Below are 26,063 nucleotides of genomic sequence, written 5' to 3'. Positions count from 1 at the left end.
TAAACAGGACAGTAGGGCAAGGTGTCAGTCCAGGCTTCGGGTATTGAGGAGTCTGATAGCTTGGGGGAAGAAACTGTTATATAGTCTGGTCGTAAGAGCCCAAATGCTTCGGAGCCTTTTCCCAGACGGCAGGAGGGAGAAGAGATTGTATGAGGGGTGCATGGGGTCCTTCATAATGCTGTTTCCTTTGCGGATGCAGCATGTAGTGTAAATGTCCGTAATGGTAGGAAGAGAGACCCCAATGATCTTCTCAGCTGACCTCACTATCCGCTGCAGGGTCTTGCGATCCAAGATGGTGCAATTTCTGAACCAGGCAGTAATGCAGCTGCTCAGGACGCTCTCAATACAACCCCTGTAGAATGTGATGAGGATGGGGAGTGGGAGATGGACTTTCCTCAGCCTTCGCAAAAAGTAGAGACTCTGCTGGGCTTTCTTTGCTATGGAGCTGGTGTTGAGGGATCAGGTGAGATTCTCCGTCAGGTGAACACCAAGAAATTTGGTGCTCTTTATGATCTCTACCGAGGAGCCGTTGATGTTCAGTGGGGAGTGGTCGCTCCGTGCCCTCCTGAAGTCAACAACCATCTCTTTTGTTTTGTTCACATTAAGAGACAGGTTGTTGGCTCTGCACCAGTCCGTTAGCCGCTGTACCTCCATTCTTTGTCTACCATTTCTTTGTCCACTCTCACAGCCTTTCCCAGTCCTTCTGCTGACTCCCTGCATCCTGAACATGTCCTCCCTTCCACTTATATTTGTATCAGCCGCAAAACTGGCCACAAAACATCCAGGTCATTAATAACAAGAAAAGAAGCAGGGTCAACATCAACCCCTGCAGAACACCTCCAGCCACTGGCAGCTCAGGAGAAACAGCATCCTTTATTCCCACTCTTTACCTTCTGCCAGTCAGCCAATTTTCTATCTCTAACTTTACTGCAATACCATGGGCTCCTACCATGTTTAACAACCTACAAGTAATTCAAGGTAAAATCGAAGTAAAAAACATCCAATGACTCTCTGTTTTCAGCACACAATAGATCCACGTGGAACAAAAAAAAAACCATTCTAAAATCAAATTTAAATTCAAGCCTCAATGACAGAATCACAATTTCTGATTTTGAATGGGTATGAGTTCCATACAAAATTAGATATTATTCTTGAGTCAATAGGTAGCACCTTCTGCTCTTCAGTCTTAATTGTAGGTTCAAATCCCACTCCACAGACATCAATCAATAGTCCAGTACTTTGTTTTCTATGGCAACTTTCAGAAAGCTTTGGGATTCTTTGTGAACAAATTTAAAAGTTCCTAACTGTTGTTGATAACGTGTAAACAAGTTACAAATTGACAACCAATCTCTACTGGGAGCTTGTATGCAAGCAACCCAAAAGACATTAGGGTTTAGTCAGAAGTCAGTGGGTTAGAAATGGATTTCTGATCTGCTATCTTACTCAGTGTACCTAATTCTGAGTTCCTTCCCAGACCCACCTGCTCATGGAATTTAAATTCAAAACCTATTTGCCCTGAAGTGCACTCCTGTTAGATTGGTAGAAGAATCTGGAATGTTGTCTCTATTTGGTAGTAAACCATATAGTTAGGGTAGTGCACATTTAATGATACCAACTGAAAATGAATTTCTATGAAGATTTTCATAATGACTGACAAATAGCATTTAAACAGCACTACCTCACATCAGTCCCAGGTCAGAAGTCTGCCAAAGGTTTGTAGCAGCCATTAGAGAATTCTGGTGCCAAATAGATTACAGATCATGTATTATATCCATTAAGTATATATTGTGCAAAAGTCTTAGGCAGCCTAAGACTTTTGCATAGTTCTGTATATATTATTTTATCTATTCCTTCTATATTAAGTAGCTACCAGTAGAGAATCACATGAGTCATCATATTTTGATCATTATGAGTCTCAAATAATAATTTACATATTTAGCTAAAGGTTCCTTGGTAAATGATATAATGCTGGCAGTTGGCATGGAGAAAGTAAATGAATACCCTGGCTGAAGATAAATCTTTGGTCAAACAGTTATAATGACTAAATAATTACAGAATCAATGATTTTACAGTGTATCTGACAAATGAGCATGTTGGCAGTACTCTACATTATGTATCAGAATTGCACACTCATCAAACTGTTTACCAAAATTAACAGCTTTTGATGTAGCTACTACACAGTAGATCAATCAAGCACAACAAAATGGCTTCTGGGTGTATTTTGACAAATTGTTGATTATTTACGGTTGAAGAATGATATCTTGATAACTGTATTTTTGTGAACAGTACCCATAAATTGATGCTTGAATCAACTATATATAGTGCAATTATGTAAAGGAATTTGGTGGAAATGGTGTCATAGATTTTAATGAGGAACAAATTCAATACCTTTTAACAGTTTTAAATGTAGAAACATTTAGGAAACTGATAGCTTTGAACGGTGGTAAGCAAAACAGGCCAGTATGGGAAGGAATGGGAAGAATGGATCGGGTTATTAAGTTGCTATTTGCCAGACGGTATGTGGACCTTACTATTAGCTGATACAGAAAGACTAAACCCCGTTACTACACTAGATACATTAAGTCTCTGCTAAGCAGCTTCATTTTCAATTTCAATTCATCTTTTTTTAATCAATGGAAGGGTAATAATTATGGTGAAGGTAGATTGATAATTCAACCTACGCTCTTTAGCTTGAAATATACCAATTATTTTTAAAATTTAGATCAATTCACTCAAATAGCACAGGCCACAAAACCTAGAGCCCAAATGGTACAAGAAAAACTGAAATAAAATTTGAGTTCAAGCCTCAATGACCTAATGGCAACTTTTGATGGGTATGGATTCCACACAAGATCTTGATTTAATGGTAATAATTCTGTCTTTGAGTCTTAGTTCTGTGGTTAAAAAACCCACCTCAGAAGCTTGAACCTAAATTCCTGGTTGACACTGTAATACGATGCCTGAGAAAGAACATGCTCATGGAGTTGGAATTCTTCACCTGGTACTTTAAAGTGAATCCTTTCTGGTCTCTTACATAGAAATCAAATATTCTGAAATTCCAAACAAAGTAACAGGAAGTTTATTTTCTTTCAATACTTAGGCAATACTTAGATATTAACCAATCTTACTTCATTGCTGTTTTGTGGGCCATTCGGTACATAATTTAGCTAATACATCTGTCAGTTACAGCAAAGTTGAATAAGTAAAAATGTTCAAGGATACCTATGGCTGTGAATAGCTGATGATAGACATATTATTGCTTTAGATCAATTCTCAGTGCTGAAAGCATTTCATAATCATAAACTCACAGATAAAATGGAAACGCTAATGCCCTTGAACAGAAAATCCTACAAAAAGTAGTGGATACAGCCCAGTCCATCACGGTTATAGCCTTCCTCACCATTGGTGGGGAGACATCAGGGGTAAGTTTTTGACACAGAGGGTTGTGAATGCCTGGAATGACTTCACCTGGAATGCTGGTGGTGGAGGCTAAAACATTAGGGGTATTTAAGAGCCTCTTGGACAGGCACATGGATGAAAGAAAAATGTAGGGTTATGGTGTAGTGTGGGTTTAGTACCTTTTTTAAGGATTATATGAGTTGGCACAACATGGAGGGCTGAAGGGCCTGTACTGTGCTGTAGTGTTCTATGGTTCTATGGTTCTATTGGGCACATCTACACAAAGCATTGTCATGGGAAAGCACCTTCCATTATCAGGGACTTCCACAAACCAGGTTATGCTCTCTTCTCACTGCTGCCATCAGGAAGAAGGTACATGAGCCTCAGGACTCATACCAACAGGTTCAGGAAGAATTCTTACCCCTCAACCATCAGACTCTTGAACCAAAGTGGATAACTTCACTCAACTTCACTTGCTCCATCACTGAACAATTCCCACAACATATGGACACACTTTCAAGGACTCTTCATCTCATATTCTCAATATTAATTGCTTATTTATTATATATTTTTTATCATTTATTATTATTAATTATTATTGCTTATTTATTCATTTTGTATTTGTAAATTTTTTTGTCTTTTGCACACTATTTGAATGCCCAAGCTGGTGTGGTCATTCATTGATTTTACCATTGTTATTATTCTATTATAGATTTATTCAGTATGCCCACAAGAAAGTAAATCTCAGGGTTGTATATGATGACATATACGTACTTTGATAATAAACTTACTTTGAACTTTGAACATGCACAATAGGACAGGGTCAAGGGAATATTGGTATTACAAGAGAAAATCATAAAATTGATATATTTAATTAAGGGTAATGTTATAAATATTGTAGTTTATACCTTGGTAATTTGAATCATTTAAGAACACACTATTTAAATCATCATAACAAAATCTCTATATTGTTAAGAATATAATAACCTATTAATAAGTAAATTATGAAACTTCAGCAACTCCAAAACAAATTTGCAGCAAATTTCATTATTTTCCATTGCTTCCCTACACAGAGTATTTGTAGATTATGCAAAGGGTTTTAGTTAAAATTACAAAAAGCATTATTCATGACTAAGAAGTGCATTGCTGTATTGAATCCTTTCTTTTCCTCACAAGAACATTAGAATCATGCGCAGTAGATCATATGAACCCTCAAGTCTTACAATTTTTAATTAGGTCTGAATAATTGTACAGTAACAGCAATGAACTTTTGTTTATATATTACAATGTCACAAAATTTTATTAAGAATTTAACCAAAAATGCATGAGTTTGATAAAGATCTTTCAAAAAAACTTCATATGCAGCCACATGTTACAAAAGTTGAAACATGAATTTGTATAAGCATTGTTGTTTTCTACTTTGAAATAAAAAGACAAACATGTTACCAACAAACACACCTTTCTCATTCAAGTGGAGACAGTCTTTTTTAATCACTTCTTAATCTGAACTTCTATCCTATATCTAGAATCCTTTCAACATCCTTCAATGTCTTGTGCCTCTTCAAGAAAATGCCAAACCTTGACTTGTGCACTCTTCAACTGCCCCCAAGCAAAATCAACAATTTATTATGTTGGAATCAGGTAAACAAACGTAGATTGATAGATCTATGGAATTTATTGGAGCAGTTATTGGGAATCCATCACACTATTTACTTGATGCCTGGCATGATATTGTAAATAAATTCTCCCTATTCATGAACTTCAGATTATTTCATTTGCTTTACATTATGTGACAATTTACTGGCACATTTTCTAAATAACTATTATAAATTTTAACAACAAAAAAATCTATACAAAATACGAAAGCAAATCCAAATGTTCTAGATTTTTCCTGTATGCCATCTGTCCTTCATTATTAGATTACTATTGCTTAATTATTTTTAACCAATACACCTAAAATTAAATGAATAAAACTCTGATAGAAATAAATCGGAAAACCGCTTTCGGAATGTCTTTGTTTGCCTTAAATCCGTTGTTACTACTTAGATTTCTCTTCCACTTCTCCTGGCATGTTCATATTACTGTTTCAGAATTTTAGTAATTAATAATTAGGACTTTATACTAGGAAGTGATGTCAAATGATGAGATAGATTTCTTCACCTTTTACACATATCTTCTACCTCTGTACTTCACCATTACCAATCCTGATTGCTCCATTCTCTCCTTCAAATAAACTTATTGCAGGACCAATTTCACCTTGAGTTCATTCCCATTATTTTGCACTTTTTGCTTGATTTGGTAGTACTATTGAACATAATAAATAAAATCTGTTTTTATTTAAAAATCTGAAAGTAAACATGATTTATATGTGCTTTCCACACATTTCTATTTCCACCCTGTTTACCCTTGCTTGCCCCTACACCACATAGCTCTGCCAAAATAAATAGTAACTTCCCTAGCTCCCTTAAGCTGGATAACACAGTGTTTAATTATACGTAATTTTTAACAAACATTTTTTCCAAACTTTTTTTTCCTGTCATGAAATTCAAGAAGCACATAATTAAGAACTAAGAAGTAAGTATACATTTTCTTATTTTATAACTGGACATTTGAATAGACGTGGATTTTTCCAGTTTAGGTAGATGAATGATTATTCATAGACTGGTTAAGTACTTTAAGTACTTTTTGTAGAATCATAGTTTAGTGTAGGTTTGTCTAACTTAGGTGGTTCATCTTAACAAAACACTTTTTAATGAGGAAATATTAAAGTGAATTAAGTATTATCTAAAATGTGGCATTGATATGGTCTGTAATGTCTATACATTTAATAACCCCATGAATCTATACAAATTTGTATGCACAACCAAGAAGATCACAAACTTATGCCATATAAGTTGCTTAGCTCTATAATTCAGATCATAATCAATAATTCAAGATTGATATAATTTTCTTCATTATTACTTTCTGGAGAAAAATTCTTTATAAGTTTTTTTCATACTAATATGAATCAATGAAGCAAAGTATCTTCAGAAAACAATGAAATATGAAATGCATTTAACTAATCTAATTCAAAATTATTTTCTAACATGTTGAATTAAGTAATAGACACGGTTTTAATTTGAACTTTAGTTATTCTCAGTCCTGTGTATTCATTCTGATAGAGTATTCTGCATGTTTGCAATGTTCATGTAAAGGAGCAGATATTTCAAAACTGTCTTTTTGCATTTTTTGTTGCAATTTATCTGAGAATGAGCAGTGAAAAAGTAGGCAGACTTTACAATTATTAGCTTCTGTTGGGATGCAAATAATTGAATAATCAATGAAAATAGTGACAATCAAAAATCCAAGAGATATATGTAAGTTACATAAATCCTTAATTTTGAAAATATTCATTAAAAAAGGTAAGCATGCAGGGAAAGGGAAATGAAAGATGCTATTTAGAGTCCATAGAGGGGGAAGCTTTTAGCACTTAAAGTGGATAACACTTCAAGAATAATTCATGAAAAGGATATATACAATGACATAAACTTGAAAAGAGAACACAACTGTTTAGCATCAATATGACTATTTATAACATGAGCTGTACTAACATAAGGGCACTATTTTACTCTTAGTGCATACCTCAATGACATTGCATCAATTGATGTGACAATGGTATCAAACCAGGCATTTCATAAAATGCAATCTTATAGTCCAGTGGTTGCACAGTATTCCAAGAGAAGCTGTATTCTACACAATGATTTTGTTGGCATTTCAAAAGAACAGTCACTACTGCACTACAGGATGAGAATTCTAATAATCACAGGCCCCAGTCTCTTTCAAGGTTAATAAAATTTGCAATATCATTTAAAATGGCAGGAACTGAGTTCTGTTAAGATTCCAGTGTGCTGCAATATTTAATATTAACAAGTGACATTAAGATCTGCAAAGATTAAAATATAATGTAGTTCTACTCTTCATTTACATTTCCATCTATTCTAGCATGGTGAAAAGTAACAATTGTTTTCCTCTCATCTCTTTCAAAGGAGTTGATTGGAAAATTAACATGCAAATTAACTAAGTTTTACGTAAATCAGAATTTGAAAATGTATTCTGGCTGTATGAACATGTTTTGTCATAGAGACTAGAGCTTCCTGAATATCTAGGACTGAAAATGTATTTTACAAGACAACATAAAGGTGTCAGACTAGATAATTTAGTCCCTAGACATTATTCTGTTTCTCCTTAAGAATAAATTTTATTTGTAACTTATTTCGAATACCCGCATTTTCACATATCCATAAGTAATTTGGCAAATGAAAAATTCAAGACTTAAAATTGGTCACTAATCTAGGATTGATTCCTGTTGTGGAAGCTTTTTAGTATTCAATCAACCTGTCTTCAATCTAAATTCTTGTTACTAAACTTCCCTTCCAATAGACATTATGCAAATAAATTTACCATTCTATTTTCAACTCTTAAATATAGGGCATCTTCAATGTTGTCACCTATTTCCTTCAAAATCCGCTTGCCCTTGGAAATGTCATTCTTTTGCCATTACAGTTTCCCTAGAACATTCAGTAAACTATGCTCTACCTCTTATATTTTACATGGAACAAAATGTGATGCACCTAATAATGTATATTTATTTTAAAATTAAGCACATAATTTTAGTGATATACCAATATTAGTTATAAGTACCAAGCAACACTTCTTTGCAAGACTGCAGTGACATCTATGTGTTACTTATTTAAAATTCCAAAGTACAGATGAAGATGTATAAAAACAGTTGTCATATGCAAAGTTTCTTCTCTGAAAGTTATACATACTTTTAGTTATCAACAAAGCAACCAGAAAAATAATAAATAATTTTGAATGTTTGTAACCATCTCTTGAAGCCACTATTAACTTACGTTCTTATATTCTGTTGTCCAATGGTTGTAATCATCTTGCATTAATTTACTGTCTACATTCTCTTTTAATAAAAAAAACATCAAGTTGGTTTATTACAAATGAATCACTATTAAACACATAAAACTGACTTTAAAGTTACAAGAAGATTATGACTGCAGGTTTTAAATAATAATATGGCTAGATTTCCCAAATAATTTGACAGAATTGGAATATGAGGTTTGTATAGGAACATGCTGCCCCCTAGCTTACCCAACTGAGTTTATCATCAGAGGCAGAGCACTGTTCAGTTGATGGTACTGTAAAGGGAGTTTTAAAAATTGCTGCATTTGAAACTGTTGAATAAGGAAAGGGCTTTTGCTATTTAATTTAACCAGATAAATCAATTCTTTTAAGTTGTGCTTCATAGAAAATATTTCAAAAATTCTTGCAAAGCTACTTAGCTAAAAATGACCATCGGATCACATACTGCCAGTTGATAATGAACAGTAGAGTTTGCAGTTTTATTTTCCTCATATTACAGTGAAGCTAATTCATTGTTATAACATTTATATCTCATTTATTATAAAACTGTTAAAACTAACACTGCTTCTGTTACCTTCCTTAAAGTGCATCATTTTGAACCATTATAGAACTCATGTAATATACATTTCTTTTAGTTTGAAGCATTTCAGTTAGACGTAAGTAACTAAGCAGCACATGTAAATCCACACAAAATAGGCCAGTACACAATATTCTCTGTCTTTATAATTTCAAACAGATTAGGACACAAATAGGTCGTAATATGTTGTAAAGTCAGTTTCCTTTCAACTTTCATCTTGCCTTCCTTCTCTTGGTTCATGTATCTTAATTCATGTATCTGTGTTTTTTATTTCATTCATTTCTAATTTTTATCTTTAATTTTGTTTGCTGAACATAGCTTACTTTCATTGTCTACTGAATATCTAAGACCAGGCACTTCCTCAGCAGGCATTTCTTCTCCTTGCCCTAGCACAATCCTAACGGAAGCTAAGGAAGGTCACCTTCCACTTTCTTAGGCTGTAAATGGTTCATAGGAAAAGAATTAGACAATAGGCAGAGGAAAATATTTAAACTAGGAATAAAGAATGAAAGACTGTTACATCAAACATGTACACACAAATCAGAAATAACCCGGATCCAGTGATTAGAAATTGCAAGAGCTTGCTAACCTTCCAGATAGTATGTTGGCAACGTAATCATTCTGATCCAACAAAACATAACAACATGTGATAAATCATTTTAAAAAAAGAATTTGCCTTACAATACTCAGAAACTCACATTTCATGGGGCTGTAGTTTAATTAGTTCAAAGAAAAGATGAAGGACTGCTACAGTCCCTCTCATTTTGTGGTGTACATACACATTGTGCAGTTTGTTGGGATGAGCCACTCAATGGCATTCCAGATAAAGTCTTAGCCGATAAGCTACATGTGCTTGTCCTCCGCATCTGCTCAGGTATGAAAGTTGACATGGTCAAATTAGTGTTCCTGAAATCATTAAATTCTTCCTGGTTTTCACCCGTTGGTATCATAGAAAGTTCAAAAGAATTTAAGTCTACAAAGGATGGTGAAAATTTAAGAGAATGTTCATCGATTTTAGAGATGCTGTCTGCCTTTTTCTGAAACTGACCAATTTCAATTTCATTGCCCTCCTGTAATAAGAAAAAGAGAAAAAAAATTAGCTATATACTACTATAGCATTAATTATTTTAAACATTCTGTCAGAGAGTCTATACAAATGGCCATTGTTTGCACACTTTGCCAAGCTATGCAGTCAGTGTCCAATGAAAGATGTTATCTCCTTTCATTTCTGGGAATATTCAGTGTTTATAAAAAGTTTACAACCCCCCCCCCCAGAAGTTTTCATGTTTTATTGTTTTACAACATTGAAGACCAATGGATTGAATCTGACTTTGTTTGACACTGATGAATAGAAAGAGATACTTTTGTGTCAAAGTGATCTCTATAAAGTGATCTAAATTAATAATAAATATCAAATACAAAATAATTGATTGCATAATTACTCACCCCCTTCAAGTCAGTATTTAGTAGATGCTCCTTTGGCAGCAATTACAGTCTCGAATCTGTGTGGATAGCTTTGAACATCTGAACACTGCAATTTTTCCAGATTTTTCTTTTCAAAACTGCTCAAGTTCTGTTAGATTGCATGGGGATCATGAGTAAACAGCCCTTTTCAAATTCTCAAGTGGATTGAGGTCTGAACTCAGACTTGGCGAGTCTAGAACATTAACTTTGTTGCCTTTAAGCCATTACTGCGTAGCTTTGCCTTTATAGTATGCTTGGGAAACAAATCTTCTCCCAAGTTGCAGTTCTCTTGCAGACTGCATCAGTTTTCCTCCAGGATTTCTCTGTACTTTGCTGCATTCATTTTACCCTCTACCTTCAGAAGCCTCCTAAGACCTGCTCCAGTGACACATCCTCTACAGCACGATGCAGCTAGCACCATACTTCACAGCAGCGTGTTTTTGATGATGTGTGGTGTTTGGCTTACACCAAACATAGTGTTTAGTCTGATGACCAAAAAGCTTAATTTTGGTTTTATCAGACCATCAAACCTTCTTCTAGCTGACTTCAGAGTCATTCACATGTCTTCTGCCAAACTCTAGCCAAGTTTAATGTGAGTTTTTTTCCAACAGTGTGTTCTCTTTGTCACTCTCCCATAAATCTGTGACTGGTGAAGCACCTGCGCAACATTTGTTGTATGTGCAGTCTCTCCTGTCTCAGCCACTGAACATTGTAAGTCCTCCAGAGATGTCATAGATCTCTTGGTGGCCTCCTTCACTAGTCCTCTTTCTTGCAAAGTCACTCAGTTTTTGAGGATGGACTGCTCTAGGCAGATTTACAGCTTTGCCATATTCCTTCTATTTCTTGATGATTAACTTAACTGTCTCCAACGGATATTCAGTGACTTGAAAATTTTCTTGTATCCATCTCCTCACTTGGGTTTTTCAATATCCTTTTAGCAGGGTTGCTTGGAGTGTTTTTTTTTTCATAGTGTCTTCATAGTGTAGTTTTTGCCAGGATACTGACTCACCAGCAACTCCGGATACAGATATATGTTTACTACAATCAATTGAATCACCTTGACTACCCACGGTGATCTCCATTTAACTAATTACGTGATTTCTAAAACCATTTGGCTGCACCATTGATGATTTTGTACGCCATATTAAAGGGGATGAATACTTATGCAATCAATTTTGTGTGTGTTATATTTGTAACTACTTTAGATCACTTTGTAGAGGTCTGTTTTCACTTTGACACAAGTCTTCTTTTGTTGACCAGGATCAAAAAAAGCCAAATTAAATCCTTTGTGATTCAATGTTGTAAAACAATAAAACATGAAAACTTCCAAGGGGGAGAAATACTTTTTATAGGCACTGTATTTCAAATTCAGTGCGCATTGAAATACAGTGGATTCCAGTTAACTGTAACACATCAGGACCAGTACATTTTGGCCCAATTAAGCCAAAGTTTCTTGGAAATAATTAAGAAGTATATAGATAAAACAAACTATTATTTAACTGAGTAACAATCTATGTATTTAAATTAAATAGAGAACAAATTAAAACATTACCAATGCCTCTACAGTACTATTTAACCGTATATTAGTTCCTAATATGAAAAGATTGAAGAATTCATCAGCTGTGTTCTTTTGATTGATAGTAAATGAACAAAATCTATGTACACACCTAGTGCAGATAATGGACTGTCTTCATGCAATTCTTTAGATGATTGCATCCTCCAAATCGTCTGTTTCATTGTAACATTCAAGATGATTTTCAATACTTTCAAATTTTTCATAGTACCTAACTTATTGAAATAGTGAAAATGTTTCATTTTCACTCCCAGCCGTTTCTGGCATCTCCAAACCTAAATGCTTGAAACTGCCGTGAGCAAAAGAGTTCCAAATTGTTGCCAAATACCAGTGACAAAAATCACTGCTTTTTGAACACAAACACATGCAACTGATGCTATTTAAAACTAACATGGAAGAAGAGCTGTACCAAGAGAATCTCTCAAAGTACAAATTCAATAATTTTTTATATTTACCATTGACTAGACTACTAAAACAAGTTTGTTAACATACAGATCTTGCATCATAAATAAAGAAATGAGGGCACAAAGGGTGAGATTTTAGTACCTGTCCAAATTAAATAAAAAATAGATGGCCATAATATGATGTTGGTGAACATGGATAGAATTGAATGTCCAAAGCTGATAAATTACACCTTTTTACTGTTGCAATGCATACTAATTACATTTTTAAAGATGCAAGATGAGTGCACATTTTGATGCAGAAGAGAAAGCCGAACGGTTGTAAAGAGAAGTTGATGAGAAATGAATGATTGAGAGCTCGGTGCCTAAGCTATATTGCTGAATTTATCATTGATACAAAAGTGGCCATAAAATTGCAGGGCTTAACAGTCATGATCCGCTTTTGGGCAGGTGCTAACTCAGGCAAATTCAAGATGTTTCATTTATTTAAGACAGAAAGATAAAGCACCACTCGTTAGTGTAGCTGTTCCTAGGTAAGCTGTGATTAAGGTCAAAGGATCCTGGCTGCCCTTTTTGTTGTATCTGTAACAATATTAAACAGATGCATGTATCTTCACAAGATACCAGTCTGTGGCTCATCATTAATACTGATTTCAAATCAATTAATATAATTGATAAAGGCATTCTGAAGGATTAATACACCTAATAATATAACTGAACTGCATTAATAATGATTAAAGGTGATTTTGTTGGCTGTATCATGCTAGATTCATTCCCCTATTTTATGTTTATCATTGCATAATCCTTATGGGTTTTCTAACTTCTTGAGCATCTAGAGGTCTAAACTAATTCAAGGTTTTATTTCGGTAGTCACCCAGGAAGCAGATTGGACCACCAGCAGTACTAGGCCTAAGAAGGTCGATACTGAGGCATGACTAGCCTCAAAATTGCTCTGATGACTTTTGACAGTCTTACCAATGGTTTCTACTTGTCCTCGATCATCAGATTCATAGACTTAATTGATTCTAATTAATCAGAATCATTAATATTAATTTAATATAAAGGAAATATTCGTCCTTACTTAACTTTATCATCCTGGACAGTGAATCTACATCAAATGAAAAGGGTCTTACAACATACACCAGCAATATTCGGCATAAAGCTGAGAAATTGACCGAGAATCTATCCAGTTTTGCATATCTGAGCTCCACTCTGAAATACAGTACTGGATATTGCGGTAAAATGAGAGCTCAGTATGCAAAGTCCGCTTTCCCAAAGGATTTGTATTTCTGTGAAGGTTGAAAACACACTGAACAAGAGTATGGGTGCTCCCTGTGGATTGGAGCCATCATCCACACCCTAACACAATTCAGCCCAATGTTTTATTGAGTTGAGATTAATATTTTAATTTCTCTCTCATAATATCACAGCCATTAATTTCTTGTTTTATTTGATTGCACATCATAGTCTTAAATAATACTTACCAAGAATAAAGATAAAGTAGCATTTAAAACAAAGAGGAGATAAGATACCCTGAAGTTAATTATTCTTTAATAGATTTGGGTTTTAAAAGCCGCATACTGTAATTGAATCTTGGATACAGTGAAAAGAATCTAATTTCATTGTTTTGTGTGTAAAAAGATACCAATGATAGCTTAGATTGTAATTCCATATTTTCTTACATTTTCAATTAGTTTCAATAAAATAAATCATCTTTGAGAGGTCTAAAATCAAAATATTACCTCTCCAACAGCATCTGCTTTCTTTTTGCCTTTCCACCAAGATTCCACCATGGCAGCAATGAAAGCCAAAATAACACCCACAGCAAGAAAAACAAAGGCTCCAGCAAAGTTTTGTAGGTCCATTGGTCCCCCTTTTCCATGTGTTTTAGCTTGACTTTGCAAATCACATTTCCCAGCTTTGGGCCACCACTTCTGCTTTAGTCCATCCAGTTCACCACTTTGCTCAAGTTCTAGAAGGCTGCATTAAAAATACAGAAATGTATGTTATTCAAAAATGAACTATTTAAATAACTTACTCAATTGCATCATTTTTAGATTAAACTTGTATTTGCACAGCTTTCGTAACAAGGATAGACATCTGAAGGCACTTAAGAGAAGCTTCATTAGAGAAGAACTCATACCATTGGCATAAAAATATAGATATTAAAAGATGCAAGTAAAGGTTTGATCAAAGAGGCTATTTGTAAGAGGGAGCTTAAAACAGAGAAAAAAAAATTAGGGAGTGTTGGAATTGGAAAATTTTAAGCCTTGCAGCAAAGTCAGAAGAAAGTACAGCCATTAGTGCTGCTGTGTTGAATGTCAATGATGCACATGTCTTATGTAATAGTCTTCATGCAAATGTGCAGTGCTGGAGAAGGCCACAGAGATAAGGGTAACTACATGAAGAGATTTAAGCAAAGGGATGAGAAGATTTAACATGTAAGCTTGAGTTGTGGGAGTCAAAGAGTGATCACAGAAACTGAGAAAGAATAAGGCCTGGTATGGGTTAGGAAATTCGAGACAGTATGCTCTATGATGGCATAATAGAAAATGTAGGAATATGTAGGTAATTCTTCATCAGAGTATAAATGTTTAGAGATCAGATGTATGGAAAGGGAAGAGGGTAAACAAAACAACAAAGAGATGAAACAGGAGAACAAAGAAATAAAATAACAAATGACACAGAGCCAACGCACGGTGGTGTGACAAATTTAAAAATAATTGTAGATGTAAATGAGGATAGCAGAAACATTATCTAATATTTTCATTTCTACATTGCTTTTAGAAGGCTGTACTGAATCTCACTGGAAGTGCAGTTTTCTCGAGCTCCTTGTTTAAACTGAAGTCCGTTCAGGAAGAGCAGGAAGCAATAGATATGCTCCTGTTTACATCAACGTTGCTGATATTGATAAGGTTGAGAGCACAAGCTCCTGGGAGTGGACATTATCAATTACTTTCCTGATTAAACTATGTAGATGGCACAGGCAAAAAAAAAAAATGCTCATGGCCTTTGCTTCTTCAAATGGGCAAAAAAATCTGGCATGTCAACTAAGACCCACATCAACACTTGTTGATGCACAGAGAAAGAATATATGGCAACAACTCTGCCTGAGACTGTAGAAAACTACAGTGAGTTGTAAACAGAGCTCAGCACCTCAGGAAAACCAGTATCACCTCCATGGACTCCTGTCTATTCTTCTTGCTACCTTGATAAAGCTTCCGACATAATCAAGGATTCCACCTACAATCGACATCCATCTCCAATCAGGCAGAGGATACAAACACCTGAAAGCACTTACCACCAAGGCTCAAGGACACCTTCTACCTTGATGCAGTAAATGAATGGTTCCCTGGTATGATAAGATGGACTCTTGACCTCACAATCTACCTTGTTATGCCCTTGCACATTATCGTCTGCACACATTGCTCTTTTTCTGTAACTGTAATACTTTACTCTACATTCTGTTATTGTTTTCCCTTGGACTTCCTCAATGCATCGATGTGATGAAAATGAGTTGTATGGAAGGCATACAAAACAACATTTTCACTGTACCACAGTACAACAATAAACAATTTTACCAATTTAGCAAAGCATGGGTGAAGAAATAGCATTTCTGGGAAGAGGGAGGCAGGAGGAAAACTATGGCCATGGCCAACCCAGTGTTTAGGTAAAGGAAACTGACTTAACAGAGGCAGTTCAGGAATTGCAGGACATGATAGAAATCAGTAACAAAGTTTCATCAAAATGTTATGTTACTTTTCATCAAATCTCTTATCTTTTATTTATTTTACAGTGATTTCTTTGTTGTGTAAAACTTTAATTTACCATTAAATCAATTTTTAATTGCTTATTAATTAGCTTAGGGCAAGATGATTAAACTACTTTATGAATATTAACTTCTTATTGCAAAATATTTCTCTTACGCTTCAAAGGGCAGAATATTTTTGATCATTTGAATCACTTAAGCAAAATGTGTGAAATAATCTTAGTTGTTAGCTGATATTGAATGGTAATATGTCTGTAGTGAATTATGCATTGTGAGAAGAACATCTAAAGGAAGTACTTTTACCAAAAATGCAAAAAAACACATAATCACATAATAGCACACATTTAAATGTGCCAAATCACCATATATTTTGTTAAGATTTTAATGAAGAATATTACTTGTAAGGCAGATCTAGATTTAACTAGACATTTTCATTGTTAGATACCAACTTACAAATCCTTTAGAACTTGGACATTACACAAAACAACACATGCTGAGAATAGAATCTTAACAGACAGTTCTTTGGAAATATAAACATGTAATGTATATACATATGGTTGATTAGAATATTACAGGCTGTGAATTCAGAAAGAGTAATGATATTTTATCTTTATGCAGAAATGGAATTACGACAGACTGTTATTTGTCTTAATGAATATTCCTATTCAAGTGGGTTACTTAGGAATATTTTTACTGTTTACTATTTACTATTTAAGTTCCATAAGCTTAATATTATTGGATTACTTATGTAGGTAATGTATGCAATTACTCAGTATTTTGCTCAAAGAAACAAAAGTCTTACATTACTGTGCTGTCAAAACAGAACTAAAACTAAACAGATTTCTCTCTGATTGACATTTTGTCTGAACTAATAATTAGTTCCTCTTTCAAAGGATACAGTACCTTTCTGGCATAGGTTTCATTTCAGGATCAGTTCAGAGGTAATCTTGCAACCTGTAGATTTCATTTAATTCACTATATTTCTTTTTCATCCATCATAAATATTTCATACTGCACATTGTCAATATATATTAAAAACAGTATCTGCTTGTGTGGATAAAAAGAAACTAACAGCTGCAACATGTAAATTCTAGCTTAACTGGAGAAATCTCAGTTCCTTTTATTCAATTCCAGAGACATGAAAATCTACATTGATGATTAAACGCTCTACTATTTGCCAGAGGTGTGAGCCTTCAGGTGTGGCATTATCTGTGTATGTGTCGAGAAATGCAAGGTAAAACAAAATATTTATTGTCAGTACTTTCTTACATGAAATTCTTAAGAGCAAGTTTATTCTGTATCTCAGATTATTGTGTGCATTTCTGGTTGGCACATTGCAGAAAGAACGTGGAGGTTTTGGAAAGAGATCAGATGAGGTTTACCAGGAAGCTGCCTGGATTAGAGTCCATGAGCTATAGGAAAGGTTGGACAAATTTGGATTGTATTCTCTGGAGGATGAGGAGAGAAATGTATAAATATGTCAGGAATAGGTACGATAAGTAGTCAGAATCCTTTTCCCCAGGATTGAAATGTCCAGTTATAGAAGACACACTTTTAAGGTGAGAGGGTAATGTTTAAAGGAGGTGTGCATGGTAACATTATTTTAAGCAGAGAATGGCAGTTGTCTGCAACTGATTGCCAGGTGAAGTGATGGAAACATATGACCGTGGTCTTTAAAAAGCTTTAGATATGCAAATGACTATGCAAGGAATAGAATGATATGGAGAATGCACAGGCAGAATAAATTTAGTTTAATTTAGCATTGTGTTCAACACAGGCATCATGGGTCAAAGAGCCTGTTGCTGTGCTAAGTTTGTCTTTTGATAGAGATTTGTGAATTTGGTCAGGGTGAATCTTCATAACCTGTGCTGCTGTAACAGGAGCTTGCCTGCATTTGCCTTCTCTGTCAAAGTGCCTTAGATATGTAAAATTGCAGCAGGAACATAGTTATCTGTTTAGTTTTCCAATGAATAACGAACATTATAAATTTTTTGTGTTGCTGATCAAAATAAATCTTGAAACACACCATAGTTTTGATAATTGATGTGATTTTTTTCACGTAACTCACTGAATCTTCCATGAGTTGCATAGGAAGGAGATGTTATAAAATACATTCAATGAAATGGGGAGGTACAGTGGCATGCAAAAGTTTGGGCACACCTGGTCAAAATTTTTGTTACTGTGAATAGTTAAGTGAGTAGAAGATGAATTGATCTCCAAAAGTCATAAAGTTAAAGATGAAACATTCTTTCCAACATTTTAAGCAAGATTAGTGAATTATTTTTTGGTTTTGTACAATTTTAAGAGTGAAAAAAAGGAAAGGAGCACCATGCAGAAGTTTGGGCACCCCAAGAGATTTTGAGTTGTCAGATAACTTTTACCAAGATCTCAGACCTTAATTAGCTTGTTAGGGCTATGGCCTGTTCACAGTCATCGTTAGGAAAGGCCAGGTGATGCAAATTTCAAAGCTTTATAAAAACCCTGACTCCTCAAACCTTGTCCCAACAATCAGCAGCCATGGGGTCCTCCAAGCAGCTGCCTAGCACTCTGAAAATTAAAATAATTGATGCCCACATAGCAGTAGAAGGCTATAAGAAAATAGTAAAGCATTTTCAGGTAGCTGTTTCTTCAATTCATAATGTAATTAAGAAATGGCAGTTAACAGGAACAGTGGAGGTCAAGTTGAGGTCTGGAAGACCAAGAAAACTTTGAGAGAACTGCTCATAGGATTGCTAGAAAAGCAAATCAAAACCCGCGTTTGCCTGCAAAAGACTTCAGGAAGATTTAGCAGACTCCGGAGTGGTGGTGCACTGTTCTACTGTGCAGCGACACCTGCACAAATGTGACCTTCATGGAAGAGTCATCAGAAGAAAACCTTTCCTGCGTCCTCACCACAAAATTCAGTGTCGGAAGTTTGCAAAGGAATAATAAAACTTTTTGGCCACAATGAATAAAGATATGTTTGGGAAAAAAAGGGTGCAAAATTTCATGAAGAGAACACCTCTCCAACTGTTAAGCACAGGCATAGATCGATCATACTTTGGGCTTGTGTTGCAGCCAGTGGCACGCGGAACATTTCACTGGTAGAGAGAAGAATGAATTCAATTAAATACCAGCAAATTCTGGAAGCAAACATCACACCATCTGTAAAAAAGCTGAAGATGAAATGAGGATGGCTTCTACAAAAGGTTAACGATCCTAAACACACCTCAGAATCCATAGCGGACTACTTCAAGAGGTGCAAGTGAAGGTTTTGCCCTGGCCCTCACAGTCCCCTGACACAGTCCCCATCATCAAAAATCTATGGATAGACCTCAAAAGAGCAGTGCATATAAGACAGTGCAAGAATCTCAAAGAACTAGAAGCCTTTTGCAAGGAAGAATGGGTGAAAATCCCCTCAAACAAGAATTGAAATTCCTTTAGCTGGCTACAAAAAGCGATTACAAGCTGTGATACTTGCTAAAGGGGGTGTTACGAAATACTGACCATGCAGGGTGCCCAAACTTTTGCTTCGGGCTTCTTTCCTTTTTTGTTACTTTTAAACTATAAAAGATGGAAATAAAAAAGTAATCTTGTTTAAAACATTAAAGAAATGTGTCATTTTTAACTTTATGTCTTTTGGAAATCAGGTCATCTTTTACTCGCTTAACTACTCACAATAACAGAAATTTTGACCAGGGTGCCCAAACTTTTGCTTGCCACTATATATGAAGAATATTACTACATAACATCTGAATATGGTTGGATAAGTAACATAGATGCATAAAGTGCATAACTATTTATTCTTGTTGGATTAAGGCATCAAGTTTGTAGTTCATGGATGCTTTGTCAATCTTTTATTCTGGTGATTTTGTTTTAATATATTTGTTGAGGGTCATCAACTACCATCCTAGCTCATTATTGCAAGTTAGAATTAAATCAATTTCAAATCTTTAAAGTTCCACTTTACCAGATACTAAATCATGCCTATCAAAATGGTTGTAGTGTATGTTCAAGCGGTAGTATGGTAACAGGATAACTCAAGTACTTGAATTAGAAAAAACATGGTCATTTCTATCAATGGTACAAATGAGATATTTTTACTATTTTCAAAATTCTTGTGGGATATCTTGACATCCTGGGCAAGGTCAACATCATCTGCCCATCCTTGTGCTTGAGAATGTAATAGTAAGCTGCCATCTTGAACGGTTGCGGGCCTTTTGGTGAAGGTTATCTCATACTGTGGACAGCAAGGAACCAACAATGAATTCCCAAGTCAGGATGGCATGCAAGCTGGAGAAGAACCTGCAGCTAGTGGTGTTCCCATGCACCTGCTAGCCTTGACCTACTTGGTGGTACCATCATAGCTTTGGAAATAGGCCAGATAAGTAACTGCAGTGCACTCTCGGCACACACGGAAGCCAACGTACACTGATGATGTGGTAATATATAGTCTGTGCGATGGATGGTGTACTCGCCAGTCAATCCCATCCTATCTCTGAAATTCAGTTCTTTGATCCACATTATGGTGTAGGTTTTTACAGTAACAGTGGCAGGTGCCTGAAATGCACTACAGGAATTGGTGGTAGCGGTTAATACAATAGGGACATTTAAGAGACTCTTAAGTACATGAATGTAGGAAAATGGAGGGTTATGAGTCATGTAGAAGGGAAGGGTTAGCTTGATTATGAAACAGGTTTACTTACATAGGTTGTCATGACATTGTAGGCCAAAGGGCCTCAATTAAGTTGTACTATTCCCATTCCATGTTCTATATACTGTACATCAAGCTGTGATGAAACTTTGAGCTGTGTGGCCCTGGTAAAGCCTTGCCAGGTAAGTAGGCTATTGATAATTAAAGTGCTGCTTGATAGCACTGTTGATAACATCTCCCATTACTCTGCTAATGACAGATAATGACAAAGTGCCAGAGAAGCCGGCCGAGATGCCAGAGGAGCCGGTCAGGCTGCCGAAAGAGCCTGCCGATATGTTGAAGGAGCCGGCCCGGGTTCCAGACAAGCTGTGTCACTGTCTCCTACTTGAAGGCTTTGGGGTTGGTGCACGAAGGCATTGTGCAGTGTAACCATAGATGATTGTCTTGGATGTTTCTCTTGCCATCGCAAGACCCTGTAGGACACTGATAATGTAACATGCCACAGGCCCATTTCCCTCGTTTGGTGGTGAAACAGGCAGCATGGGAGCTGCGTAACCTCAGTTGTAGTGAGGACTAGGATCAAGCTGCAAGCTTGTCTGCTGCTGCAATCTAGGTGAGGAGACGCAGGAAGCTGTGTAGCATGGCATCCGTGCTCTGTTGGTGGCTGCCCTCCAGTGTTTGATCAGTGGAACGACAGGCTGGATTGCCGAAAACTGCACCATCAATTTGCAGGACATATCGCTCAGGGTCTTGGACTAAATGCATGATTTTTTTGCGTGACGTTGTAAGCAACTTTGTATGAAGTTACGTGGATTCTGTTTCATGTCAATACTTTGAATAGCTCTTTCTCCTCTTCATCCTTTAGCTCCATAATGCTGCAGCATGTCTCTGTTATGTGTTGTCCACTATGAGGCCAACAACGCACCAACCAAATGGGTTGTCCCTCTATACATTTGAAATATCTCAGAAATGTCAGCCTGACTGCTCCAAGAACATAGAATTTTGGTCAAGTATAAACTAACAGAGACATTGGTCTACAAGGGACTGCAGCAAATATTACGTCATCCCAACTGAGAGAAAGCTATCCACAAGGATCCATGAACATCAGCTGGCTGTGAAGTGGCATGACCAACCCTCCCTAGACTCTACCCATGAAGACAGAGAGGACCATAAGTTCAACTGGGCATCCACGAAAGTCATGGTGCAAGCAAAAAGCACGTGCAAAAGAAAGCCAAGAAGCATGGTTTTCCACAAACAATTCAAAAACAGATTAGACCTCGATCCAAAGCCAATGCAGGCAAAATTCCAAACAATGCACAGAGTTCACAACGCAACCAATCAGCGACAAAACTCCCTACCTGTGTTACAGTTGAGTTTCTGTAATGATGACCAATCAACTGATTGATAAGTATATAAAGACCAAGCATTTGAAGGACTCACCACAAGTGAACAACGCACTGATGATGTCTCCTTGTATGGTGATGAAACACTTGCAAATTGATTGCCATGATCGGAGAACAACTCAACACAACCATTGGGCTAACCTATATAAATCTACTCCACAATCACTCTAACCTTTCTCTCATACATAGCCCTTAACTCTTCATGTTCTTATGTCCATGTGATTTAAGAATCTTTTAAATATCACATTGTATCAACCCTTACCATCACCTCCAGCAGTACGTTCTAAGCAACCACCATGCTCTGTGCAAACAAAATACCTCTAAATTCTCCCCTAAATATTCCTCCACTCAGCTTTTATGGATATCCTCTGGCATTAGTCAGTGCTGCCACAGAAGAAAGGTGCTGCCTCTCCACTCTATCTATGCCTCTCATAATCATATGAAGTTGCCTCTCATCCTCCATTGCTCCAGAAAGAAAAGCTCTAACTCGCTCAGCCTTTCCTCATAAGACATGTTCTCTAATCCAGGTTGCAGTCCAGGAGCTAAAGGCAGCACAGAGCAGCAATTATCACATCTAATCGTGGGGCAGGCTTGAAGGGCCCTGATGGCCTACTCTTGCTCAAATTTACCGGGTTCTTGTGTTCAATTCTTCAATCGATAACCACCTTGTGATTTGCAGAGCAACACACAAAATGCTGGAGGAACTCAGCGGGCCAGGCAGCATCTATGGAAAAGAGCAAACAATCCATGTTCGGGCTGAGACCCTTCATCATGACATTCCCATTTACTCATTGTATTTTAGTATATCCAATGGAAAGTTTAAGTCCAAGATACTGACCACCCCTGTCCTCTAACATCATTGACTGACACCCAGAGTGCTTCCAGCTTTTTCTGTGCTTTAGTTCAGGTTTCCATAATTCATCCTAAGAAAAGGTAAGACTATCGTGAGTTATCTCTGCGGTATGAGGAACAGATAAACTGATTTGCTCTGTTTTGACTTCTGTGACTGGTATTTTCTGAAAAAAATAAATCAGCTCACTTTATGGCACAAATGAGACAAGTACTATACATGTGCCTTTTTCAGAGTGCGATGTTAATTGTAACTGACTTGCGATTATTATTAGTGTATTTCCTAGTGGGATCAAACTGAGCTCTGTCACGAGACATAAAGAGTGGAGAGCATTAGAACTGCTTTTACTTAGCCAGGACAATAGTGCCATAACTAGTAAGAAACATGCATTTTCTGACCTCTCTCCAAAGGGCTCAGCAGATCTTTCAAATAAATTTGTATGGTTAGCATTGTCTGCTGTGATGTGTCACCTTTATTTGTGTTGCAAATAAATATTCAGTGATATTCTGATGAAGTGTTACAGCATTCACACTTATGAATAATTTAAATACAACATTTAAATAATCACCTTGGGATACAGCTACCTTGTAATTCTGCTATGTTTAACATTTTCGATTTAAGCAAAATTATAAAACAATACATTTTAATGTTTAATATGACCTATTAAAATTAGAGGTTTTTGTTTCAATAAAACTGTTATGTGACTTTCAATTGAAGACACTCTGGTAAAGATCAATTATGATTTCTTAATGATCATAATTAACACTCAGTACTTGGCGCACAATCTGTAATGATGTAATCTGCTGTCAGTTTGTGTTCTGAAATGCTCTAATATTGTTCACCAACTGTAAAGATTAAAATAAGTGAGGGATTCCTGTAGTGGCCAGATTATACTACTTGCTCAAACTCCATCTATTGTTTTGCGACTGATTGGTTGTTAAGTGATTGTTGATCTTTTCTGCTTTTAGTTAGGAGAATACATTTTTATAAATTTACCCATGATGTCATACATCCTTATCTTTCTCCTATTAAATAGTAAGCATCATTTTCAAAGTAACCTTTCATCTATTTTACTCAGCAGTATAGAATTCTGAAACACGTGAAGGAATAATTGTACAATTGAAATTACGTTTTTAGATTTACACGATTGTTATGCAGCAATTAAAACCTCACGTCATCCGAATGAGTAACATTTTCAGGATTTCTTTACAGTGATAATTTTTTTGATAACTAATTGCTGAATTTATGCCAGGAAAGGCTGCACAATGCTGCCTCCCTGTGAAAGAGCTGTAAGCTGCCAACACCACATTTTCAACTGTCTTGAAATATGCCAAAAAGTCCTACATTCTCACAACACCATCTACCCTGTCAAACCTCCTCAAAAGATGAAACTCCTTATTTTTTTTCTAGCCTCCAGGGATTTAAAACCCAATCTTCTTAATTGTTCTTCACATAATAATTCTCCAATTTCAGGAATCAATTCCAGGAGCCCCTGATTATTCTTATATAAATTTTTGCAATTACAATTAATTTTGGCATATTTATCGATTAATTTTCCTAGTGGTGTGTACACATTTTATTGTTTAAACTAGACAGTACAATACAGATGAGCTTATTCATTACACTTTCTGTACACTCAATGATATTGCTCAGGCAACCTGACTTTAAACGAACAAGAGGGAGCAGCTGCAAATAAAAAAAAGATATGTTAATAACATAATTAACAGCCCTAATTTGGCATCAAAGGTGAAGTCAGTCCACATAATATATAGTGTATATCAAAGATCAAATCTTGATATGATCTATATAATTAGTCTTATATCCAATGCACAGCTGTCCTATTACAATTACAAAAAAAATCAGCAAAGAGCTTTGAGATTTAAATATAAAATTATATTGCAGAGGATTAAATTCTACATAAACTTTTACAACCAATTTTTTTCCAATAAATAGTTGTGCTAATGTTATACTCGTTCATTATGTGTTGTGCCATATGACGTGGGTGATTATTGTCTTTCCATAATCATGATTGTTCTTGATAAACTTTCCTACGGAAGTGTTTTGCCATTGCCTTCTTCTGGGCAGTGGCTTTACAAGATGGACGACCCCAGGCATTATCAATACTCCTCAGAGATTGTCTGCCTGGCGTCAGTGGTCGCATAAACAGGACTTGTGAGATGCACCAGCTGCTCATACGACCATCCACCGCCTGCTCCCATGGCTTTGTTTCACCCGGATTACAATATTAATTGTAATTAATATTGCAGGAGCCCCTGATTATTTTTATCTAAATTTTTGCAATAACAATTAATTTTGCATATTTATCAATTAATTTTCCTAGTGGTGTGGAGGGCTAAGCCGATGCTATACTTTGCAGGTGATCCGCAGGCTAGTGGATGGAAGGAGTGCCTTATACCTCATTTGGTAGAGATGTATCTCCACCCTGCCATCTAATGCCATACTACATAATTTTAAAAGCCTCTAACTTTGCAAATTCGTCCTTGTTAGCCAAGCAACAAAATGATGTTCTCACCCTACAGCTACTGAGAGCACCACCACTGTGTCAAGAAACCAGGTAAACAAATATTTGACAAGCTCAGTAAAAGTCTGATCTTTGCACAGAACTGGGTGAGCAAAATCAGCCATGCTCAAACGTTTGGTGAAGTGAAATAACTTTATGCTTCCTACTGCTTTGTTGTGCTGCACACAGTGTGACTTCAGCTGAGAGAGGGCGCGGTTCCACCGAGAGTGTTTTTTCATAGATTAAACCAAAGGAGCTATGAAGCCGTCAAGACACAAGTAAACTTGTGCCTGGCACCGGTAGAATGTGATTGTAATGATGGCTGGGGTAGAATTTAGGGGTAAAGGTGTGTGGGTGGTGGAGGGTTGGACACTTGATGTTACATGTTAATATAGCTGTTGGCATTCGTCCAGTAGAGGCTGTGGCCTCTGTACCCATTTCTTAAGGGGGCAAAAAAATTCTCTTCCAGTTTAAAGTGAGACAAGTTCCCAGTGGATGCTCTGATACAGTACCTAGACGTGTGTGCTATTTTGCTCTAAACCAGACAAAACAGTGTTTT

The 26,063-nt window shown here is 36.1% G+C and overlaps 1 protein-coding gene across 2 annotated transcripts in view; it reads right to left on the bottom strand.

The window, feature by feature from the left end:
- Positions 1-4,645: 4,645 nt before the first annotated feature.
- LOC140739358 (glutamate receptor ionotropic, delta-2-like) overlaps positions 4,646-26,063 on the bottom strand; it is a 506,376-nt gene continuing 484,958 nt past the window's right edge. For both annotated transcript variants that reach the window (XM_073067583.1, XM_073067584.1), the window contains 2 exons: positions 14,071-14,308; positions 4,646-9,960 (listed from right to left, as the gene is read on the bottom strand). In XM_073067583.1, the coding sequence (XP_072923684.1) occupies positions 9,616-9,960; positions 14,071-14,308 (583 nt within the window). In that variant the 3' untranslated portion in view covers positions 4,646-9,615. The remainder of the gene's footprint in view (positions 9,961-14,070; positions 14,309-26,063) is intronic.

This window comes from Hemitrygon akajei, chromosome 15, assembly GCF_048418815.1.
Source record: "Hemitrygon akajei chromosome 15, sHemAka1.3, whole genome shotgun sequence".
NCBI classification, from domain to species: domain Eukaryota; kingdom Metazoa; phylum Chordata; class Chondrichthyes; order Myliobatiformes; family Dasyatidae; genus Hemitrygon; species Hemitrygon akajei.
Note: the sequence above shows the minus strand (reverse complement) of the source record. Positions and strands in the feature narration are given on the sequence as shown.